This window comes from Onychostoma macrolepis, chromosome 08, assembly GCF_012432095.1.
Source record: "Onychostoma macrolepis isolate SWU-2019 chromosome 08, ASM1243209v1, whole genome shotgun sequence".
NCBI lineage: Eukaryota > Metazoa > Chordata > Actinopteri > Cypriniformes > Cyprinidae > Onychostoma > Onychostoma macrolepis.
In genome coordinates, this window is record NC_081162.1 from 3859509 (window position 1) to 3869632 (window position 10124).

At 36.6% G+C, this 10124-nt stretch overlaps 1 protein-coding gene across 1 annotated transcript; it reads left to right on the top strand.

Moving 5' to 3' along the window:
- The first annotated feature begins 1780 nt into the window (after positions 1–1780).
- On the top strand, positions 1781–9991 carry tprg1l (tumor protein p63 regulated 1-like). The gene is made up of 6 exons (XM_058784860.1): positions 1781–2080; positions 4234–4325; positions 4635–4685; positions 4772–4897; positions 5058–5211; positions 6308–9991. The coding sequence occupies exons 1-6, from the start codon at positions 1883–1885 to the stop codon at positions 6500–6502; spliced, it is 816 nt and encodes a 271-aa protein (XP_058640843.1). The 5' UTR covers positions 1781–1882; the 3' UTR covers positions 6503–9991.
- The last annotated feature ends 133 nt before the right edge of the window (positions 9992–10124 follow it).

Sequence of the window (10124 nt, forward strand, 5' to 3'; positions counted from 1 at the left end):
ATAATAATGTGGGCCTAAAAATAATAGCCTAGGACTATCTATCCATCTATCTATCTATGCAAGGTGGTGTGGGGTGGGGGCTGGGGCCCAGCTTGCAAAAGGTTGAGAACCCCTGCTCTACAGTATGCGGGCCAGATCTGGGCCACGTCAATAAATAAGAGTCATTTTACAGGGCGTGGGCCGCATCTGGGCCAGAGGAAATTGTTTGAGTCGGTTTTCAGTGTGTGTGCCAGTTTCGGGCCGGGGACCCAGCCAGAACTGGGCCAGAAGCTAAGCAAGGATGTGGCCCAGAGATGGGCCAGACAAATTTTGCTATCTGGGATGCGTTAACGTTGACACCCCTAAAAAAAATCCATAAAAATGTAATATGATTATAAGCATTATAAAATGTAGTATACTGTAATTATGAGTAGGGTACGGGGCTAAAGGCGCCCCGGGGTAAAAGACGCCTTTGATATTATTTTCATCTAAACCATTAGATGGCACAAAAACAACCTGTCCTCCAACCAATACGCCCGTATAGGTCGTTTGTCCAAATCCCTGAAATACGACCCATCAGAGCGTATGCTACAATTGCGCCCCTATCGGCAACAGGACATTTTCATATTAATGTTTTGTACTCTTTTATCTGCGTTATAGTTCGGGTTTCGTGTAGCTCGGTTGGTAGAGCATTGCGTTATATGATGATATGTAATTATGCGATCATGGGTTCGATCCCAGAGAAAGCACGCGCTCATAAAATGTGCACTAAAAATCATGATTTTGCATGATTCCTGTAAGGGGTAGGTTTAGGGGTAGGGTTAGGTGTGGTCATTCGTACGAATTAGCCACCTAGTAAAATATGTACGAATACTGTGAGATCGGTGTAAAAAGTCCACATATTGCATTTAAATAAACACGCATTTTGATTGGTAATGACAGTCATACGTAATTTCATGACGACAGACGCACCACGAGACTGACATTATTTTTACGCGCGCTAGAGGGCGCTTAACTTTAAAATGTAAATATAGGTCGTAATAAGGGCTTGCACAAACGACCTATAGGGTCGTTTTTTGTTGGTGGCGTAGCACTTTCCAAAACATCCGCTTTTCAAGATGCATGTGTTTATTTATCTGATCTTTGACACGATCGCGCGCAGCAGTGCAAGTTGATTCTACTTGATCTAATGCTTTTTAAAATGTTGCAGATTTAAGTAGCAAATGAGAATCGCTAACATTAATGCATACATTTTGAGACAAAGGTCTCATAATTTTCAGTTTTGTTTAAGATAATTAAAGCAACAGTTTTTAAATAACGAAAGAATGTGTAAAATATGGTATTTGGGGTAATAAGCGCCCCTGCTGTTGGGACTTTTCCATTTGTTGACATTGCATGGTTAGATTCAGATGGTGGCCATAATCATATATTATGTTGGGTGTCCATATTAGTTTAGAATGAAACATGAAATAAATTAATAATTTATAATAAATTATTATAAAAATGATAATGAAATATCATTTGTTGTTACTACTGTAAATATATTCAATTGTTATTGGATCTCCTTCTTCAATAATTTCAGAATCTTTACTTATTAAAATGATTTTGTTTCTGTATTTTAAAATATATTTTTTATATTAACATATTTTAATGACAGTATATTTATTGAACAAAAATTAAGTCTTTTATTTTTCAAAATAAGCAGAAAATGCTGGATGCACCCGTCCCATCCAGCATTTTTGTGTGAACTGTTCCTTTAAAAATCCGAACGTAACTCATAAACAGAACGGGTCCCTTTAAATCGTCCGTAGAGTGGAGCAGGTGGGCGTTCCCCTGCGCAACTGCAACTCAGCGCAGTCACTTTTTACAGATATTTACGGCTCGTTCTCGACGTTTTAGTGAAATGCTGCAGCTGAATGACAGCATAGACCCTGAGAGCCCGGGTGCGGCTGTTTTACACCCGGCGGACTGTGATGATGGGCTGGATTTGGCCCGAGCTGGAGCTTCGGTGGCCTGCTGTACTCCGCTACAGACCCTCACGCCTTTCCATGTCCACAACCCGACCATGCGAGCCAAAGTCAAGGATTATTTCGTCTTTAGGGTGAGTAAGTAAACCAGTATTTGCTACAACACGTCCGGACTCGGTAGTCAAGGTTGCAATATGTGTAAAATTGTTTTCATCTTAGTGTGTTGACTAGATGGGGTTGTATGTCAAAACCTAAGAAGCTGCCTACCTAGACAGCACTGATTGATCATCATAGGCACCTTGATCGCGTTCATCTGAGCGCAGTGACATGGATCAAGAGACGTTAACGTTTAATTGATTTTTTTTTTAAGTTGACACGCAAGAACGGATCCTATGTGAATGCCTGTGTTGCCTGAAAATGCTTTCTACAAAGGGTGCTCACCAGGTTTTGTGACACGGCCATTGATTTGTGCCCGTTAGCTGGAATGAAATGCAGTCAGAACGCAATACATGTTGTAACCTTGTAACATTAATTCTGAAACACTAACTAGAATTAGGAAACCCAATTAACAGTTCAAGTCATCAATGTGACATAAAGTTTATTGTTTTTACCAAAAAGAGGCAAGGACAGTATCAGGCATGTTCAGAATGCAATTCTAATATGTAGCTTGCTCTATGTACTACTGCCTACTACAGTTTTAAAATAGTATACAGTGATAAACATTTGACACAGATTCAAATTATTTTGCATTTATGGGGCATATTTATTTTAAATTTGCGTTATTATTGTATTGTAAATTTAGAATACATTTTAATACATTTGATGCATCATGATTTCTGCATGTTTGTACACACATAGATTATACACTCAAATCTGTATACAGTGGCATTCGAAAGCTTGGGAACCCCATGCAGAATCTGTGAAAATGTGAATAATTTTAACAAAATAAGAGTGATCATACAAAATGCATGCTATTTTTTTTTTATTTAGTACTGTCCACAAGACAAAAAAAAAAAAGGTTGAAATTATTAAAATAACCTCCTTCAAAAGTTTGTGAACCCTTGGTTCTTAATACTGTGTGTGGTTACCTGGATGATCCTGTTTTGACTGTTTTTTGTTTTGTGATGGTTGTTCATGAGTCCCTTGTTTGTTCTGAACAGTTAAACTGAGCTCTGTTCTTCAGAAAAATCCTCCATGTCCTGCAGACTCTTCAGTTTTCCAGCATCTTTTGCATATTTGAACCCTTTCCAGCAGTGACTGTATGATTTTGAGATCCATCTTTTCACACTGAGGACAATTGAGGGACTCAAACACAACTATTAAAAAATGTTCAAATGTTCACTGATGCTCCAGAAGGAAACATGATGCATTAAGAGCCGGGGGGTGAAAACTTTTGAACAGGATGAAGTGTCCAAATATTTCAAATTTTGTTGAAATATCATTTGTTTTCCCCATTTAGTACTGCCCTTCGGAAGCAACAGAAGATACTTGCATGTTTCCCGGAAGACAAATTAAGTACAATTTACCTTGATCTTCAAATTCCAAAAGTTTTCCCCCCTCCGGCTCTGTACGTCTGATTGATGAATGAGACTCATGCAGTGGCGTACGTTATAAACAGTAGGATTAGTGTGGTATCATGCTTTTGTGTTTGATCTTGTGTTTTTAGCTGTGGTTTTCAACCTGGGGGCCTCAGCAAACTTCTAAGGGGCCCTCAAGATGACTTAAAAATATTTAAAATAAGACAAAACAAGCAGCAAAATTAGGAAATTTCTCAGTTTAATTCACCACTCAACAACTTTTTTTTTTTTTTTTTTTTTCTTTAACGAACCAGGATTCCCAATATCTTGGAAAGACTTAATACAATATACGAGGTATCCTAAGTATAAAGGTGTGTTTTCTTGACCTGAAAGGTAATATAAATGAATAAAATCTTATAGTTTTATGGGAAATTTTATAAGTTTTGAATGTACGTTTTTCTAGTTATGCCAAAATATTTTACCATAATGAAATTGTGAATAAAAAATGTTTTTAAAAATCCTTTGATGCTTATCCTGTAAATCACAAACACCTGGACAAGTCATGGGGCCTCCAGATGACCTTGGAGTCAAAAAGTTGAGAACCACTGGCTTAAGGATTTTAACTACACAGTAGACATAAGTTGTATCTATCTATCTATCTATCTATCTATCTATCTATCTATCTATCTAATCTATTTATTTTGACATCCATTTGCTGTAATTTCAAGCATCTAGGCCTAAATAAGCTGCTCTTTTTGTTCTGGTCTCAGCCAGGAACGATAGAGCAGGCGGTCAATGATATCCGCACGGTCGCCTTGCCTTCAGAAGATGGAGAAGTTCTTAGCGTGTGGCTGCTAGCAGAGTGAGTCTATTGCCACCCTTTTATAGTACAATATAATTTTTACGTTTATTGCATGCATTTTTAAATGAACAGACGGGCCTTATGTGGATCTCGATTGCAACCTTTACACAAAAATATACCATGGTATGGGAGAACTATGATATCCTTTTGAAGTACTTTGTACCATGTGAATGTAGTATCTGTCAGTACATCAAAGTACTGTGATATTAACATCTGATAACTTCACTATACCGCTTCTGTACGTTATGCAGCAGAATTTGACATTTGTCTGTTCAGCCAGATTCATGTGCTCTTTATATTTTACCACAGAATTGATCACTGGAACAATGAAAAAGAGAGACTGGTACTTATAACTGAGAGGTAAGAAAGTAAACCATCATTGAGAATTGTGTTTAATACATTAGTATCAGGAATCCGGTTCTGAATGAGCTGCTGGTTTGTTACAGGTCTTTGCTGGTGTGCAAATATGACTTCATAAACCTCCAGTGTCAGCAGGTCATCAGAATTTCCCTGAGCGCTGTGGACACGATCTCAGTCGGCGAGTTTGAGTTCCCCCCAAAATCCCTCAACAAGTAAGACACTTCATTCTGTTGATGTGACACTGTAATTATATGTCATTTCATGACAAATGTCTAATAGTTTTCTCCACACATTGTTAAGAACCCAAACATGTTCATTTGTACATTATATAACAGACATTGAGGTCTAGGGTGTGTGTTTGTGTGTGTGAAGGAGAGAGGGAACCGGGATCCGTGTCCAGTGGGATAAGCAACCAAGACCTTCGTTCATAAATCGCTGGAACCCCTGGTCCACTGACATACCCTACGCCACCTTCACCAAACACCCCATGGCACACGCCGATGAAAAGGTGGCCTCCCTCTGCCAGGTGACTGTGCTTCCTACTAGTGTTTGATTCATATTGATTTTTTTTACTCATCTTCTGCGGTATGGACACCAGCTGCATTCCCACTTTCTCTTCTCTCTGACACACATAACAATATAGTGTTTCAGAGTACAGTGTTTTCTAGAAATGTAAAAAATGTGGTTGTTCTCAAATCAAAATTGGGAATATCTGATTAAATGTATTGTATTTGTCTATTGAAATCTTTTTACATCAACCTGACCAGGGACAACAGATGAAAATTTGCCATCCTGGCTAACATTTTATATCGAGTTCATGCAGTTTAAAGTGTATTTTCCACGATTAAAATTAATAATAGACGAATTAATGTGCGCACAAACGGTTTATGATCTGGTGTTTGTTGCGTCACAGATCGGCTTGGTTTACAGAAACTGCATGTGCATGTGCTGCGAGGTTAGGCTGCCACTTACACTTTTTCACATTTTCCATCATTTTTGTGGATTTGAAGCTTCTTTGCAGTTTTCCTCCAAAATAAATGCTCAAGATTTTAACTTTAGCAAGAGAAGAAATACGTAAGACGTAAAGTAAAAATGAATATATTAATTAATAAAATATCATGCAGTACTATTTATATCTATTATTATTATTATTATCTAACTCCGAGAGGTAGCAGGCCTGAGGAATCTTGATTGACAAGACAATACTTTGTATAAGGTCAAAATTAAATGAACTTCTCTTACTGTTCAAATTTTATGCTTTTATTATGGCATATTTTTGAAAAAGGATCAAAATCTGTATATTTTTTAAGGTATTGTATCAAATTTAGAAATTCCATTATCAAGACAACACTACGTAATACAAAAATCAATTTTAAAATCTTTCAACAAAATGCTAAAGAAAAAAACAACTCGAGATGAAATTCTTGAATGAATGATTGAATAACTTAAATAACTTTCACAATTCTCGAAACAAAAATTCCAGCAGTGCTTGACTGTCAAATAAGCAATCCAAGACTGCAGGTTCTGCCCTAAAAGACATCTCGATCTCAGACAAGAAAATCATTCAGTTTGCTATGTACATAGGAAGACAAATAAAAATGTCATTCTGTTCTCCGTTGAAGCTTGAGAATTTCAAGACGCAGCTTGTCCAGGCTGTGAAAAAAGCCCATAAAGACTTCCCCATCCCGGGACGAGCCAATGGCGTGCTGATACTGGAGCGGCCGCTCCTGATCGAGACTTACCTGGGCATCATGTCCTTCATCAACAATGAAGCCAAACTGGGCTACGCCATGACAAGGGGAAAAATCGGCTTTTAACTCCTGAATTCTCCCTCCATCTCTCTCATCCGCCAGTCAAGTGCTGTTTTTGAGTGATACTGCTACACTTGAGTATGCTACTTGTTTTGTTGTTTGGATAGCGTGTGAAATGTGCCAGGCAGTGAGACACTGCAACAGGATGTGCCTGGATGAAGCCCTCTTCCTCTATTCACGTGTAGTAAAACAAAAAGCCTTTCTAATGCGGTTGAATGGTTTGAAGAAGCAGTTTGTTTGTGTTACTGGCATGCTTTATTGTCCATTGAATATTTTTAACAAAAATTGTGGCAGTCGACTAGTTTGTAGGTTGACTGAATGACTTAAGGAAGCCCTTTTCAGATGGCTTAGGGTTTACCTGACCCTGCTCTGCTGATTTTCTTAGGGGCCGCTCACACAGAATGTGTCTAAAAACGCGAGACGCAGCGCTCAGGAATGGTTTTTTAAAAAGTGCAGTGCCGAATGCCTCCTCTGCCATGTTGCCGTCAAATATAACACGCCAGCTTGCTACCGTAAACAAAAGCTTGCAACGCTTGCTCCGCCTCCAGTGTCTTCTGATTGGTCCACTCTTTGGAGCTTTCATTGACGAGCTGCGCTGCATGTTAAAGTTGAAATTCTTTTAGTCTTAAAATCGTGGAGCTCATGTGCGAGACACTGCAAAAGATGTGATTCGCGAGGGCAACGATCATAGAAAAAAACAATAGAAAGGTAGTGCACTGGAATGGAAAAATGCATACTGTGTGAACGGCCTTTAGTGGAACAAAACACAGGCGTTTCGAGAGACATTTTTTAAAGTTTAACTGTTTTGTAACCTGAATGCAAAAACTTAACAACTCAATACTCATGGCAGGATGCTCAAACAAGCAAATAAACAAACAAACAAATAAATAAATGCACAAGAAGCATCGCAACGACCGTAGACATCCGTTTGTGTATGGCTGTAGCCACAGAGCTTTAACGGGATTGATTTTTTTTTTTTTTTTAAAAAGCTTCCATTTTACCACGTCAACATCAAACAGCTAAAGAATAGGTTGTTCAGTCCTGAAATGGGGAGATTTGTCTGCTAGATTTAAACAAAAGTACATGTTCAAGATGCACTGAATCCCATGAAATGCATTTAATGTTTGTATAGCTAATAAAGAAATATAACCTAGTCGCTACTTAAGGAAATAATTTTAGTACAAAATGTGATGTTAATCAATTTAGTTGCATTCAGAACATTTACGATTTCTGGTAAAGTTGCGATGAAAATCAGGCCAGATTTTTTAATCTGTATTTTGATGTATATCTGAGTGTAACGTATTAATGAAAAAAAAAAAAAAAAGTAGGGCTTGAATTTGGTTCTATGCATGGTTTGTTGATTGTATTTGGAGGTGTTTGCAGGGACGGGTTAAAGTGCACTAGATGATCGGAGATGTCCTGCATACGTCACCTGTTAGAAGTCTGCTGTCTCAATGGTAGATTTGCTAATGACATTTTGATGACAATACAAGCTTAAAAACAATAATAATAATAATAATAATAATAATAATAATAATAAACGTATGCTTCAGATGATTTATTCACAATACAATCTATAACATGCATTTGAAAAATAGATTTCCATTTCATACCAACTTTAAATACCAGTGGAGTTTAGAGATTCGTCTATTTTTAAAACGGCTTCATTCATGAAACGCAACCAGAACAAATGTTTGTGAATTTTTCACCTGAATGTAAATTTCCATATTTAATTCAGTGTTCACAATTGATCGCAAAACAAAATGCGTACATATATGGTAACACTTTACAATAAGGTTCATTAGGAAACATGAACGAAGAATGAACAATACTTCCACAGCATTTATTAATCTTAGTTAATGTTAATTTCAGCATTTACTAATGCATTTAAAATCACAAGTTGTTTGTTAACATTAGTTAATGCACTGTGAACTAACATGAATAACCAACGAACAACTGTATTTTTATTAACTAACATTAGCCAAGATTAATAAATAGTGTAATAAATGCATTGTTCAGTGTTTGTTCATATTAATTAATACATTAACTAATGTTAACAAATGACACCTTATTGTAAAGTGTCCCCCATGAATGAGGTCCAATGTGGCTAAAAAGCTTTGAAAACTTGTCAGAGAAAAACTGCATGCCTTCTGAACAGCACTACTAACAAATGACAACTTAGGCTTACATTATATAAAATGTATTCATTTGACTCTTTACTGCAGTGAAACTCTCTGAATAAAGTTAATTTGGACTGAAGATGCTAATTAAGATTTTGCTTTAGTACTTTGGTATTGCTGACGTATATCATCTCTAATAATTTTAGATTTATTTAGATCTAGACCCATGAGTCCTTTAAATTCATATTCAATACCATCTGCTCTGTCGTCTTTGCAAAATGTAACACTTTTGCATATAAAGAAAATAAAGCTCAATTCTAAACTTATATGAGGTCAAATTGCAATTATCAGTGTGTGAAATAAATGTTACAATGTAATACAGAACCGTATCGATAGCATTATTTTTAGATATAACACTGGCTTAGGTAACACACCAAAAAAACCACAGTATGATAGACAGAGGACATGTATTCTCAAGTGCGTCCACAGGAAGCACCTGCCTGACATGTATTTTCACACTCTGTTCATATTTCAAAATGAATTTCAGGTCTTCTTGTGGCTGCTGTAGTGTACTACTGTTACATGTGCTTTATGTTTGTGTGCTTATCCATGATTTATGCCTTATTTCTTTAACCTAAAAGACAATGTTTAAGTCCTGCCTAAGTTACAGAAAGTTAAATGAAGTTAAGCTTTTCTTTTTAACCAAGGCAAATAGATAGTGTGTGTTTGATACTGTTAATTCCTCAGGTGACGTTGGTCAACAGATTGGCTTTAAATGAACCATTAGTTTAAGGATGCATGACACGGCGGGGTGTTTTGACCTTGAAGGTTGCCGCTGTTGAGCGATTACGGGTTCTGAGATTTTGAAGTATTTTTTATGCATATGCACTTTTGTTGGCCAGTTTTTTTTTTTTGTTGTTTGTTTGTTTTTTGCTATGCTTATTGTAACCTTGTTGAAATTATGTCCCGACCGTTTGTTTTTTAAACACAGGCATCATAGTGTTTTTTTTTCCTATATATATTTTTGGTTTTAAATGTGATGTAAAGCTGTGCATGATGATTATGCCTGCAACGTGTTAGGTGTATAATTTGTAAGTCATAGCCTCGATTCACCAAAAAGAAAATGTAAGCACATTTTCCTCTGCTCAAAAACATGTGTAATTGTTTTTCAAGTGAAAATGATTTGCATATCTATTCATCCATGTTATTATGGTAAAATACTGTTTCTATTGCATAAATCGGAACTCTTCCATGTTTCTGTTTAAATTGAATTTTAGAAATCATCTTTAAAAATTGTTGCCTGAATGTCATCACACTGATTTATGTAATATAAACATCACGCTTTAAGTAAAATGGTTATTTTAACACTTTTCAATTGTTGTGCATCTTATTTTTACGAAATAATTTATTCAAGGTTGAATCTCACAAAATTTGACAAGAACAGAATATTTTTTTTTTTTACATTGTGGGACTAAGCACAAGTCCACACACATTCATTAATTGGATGT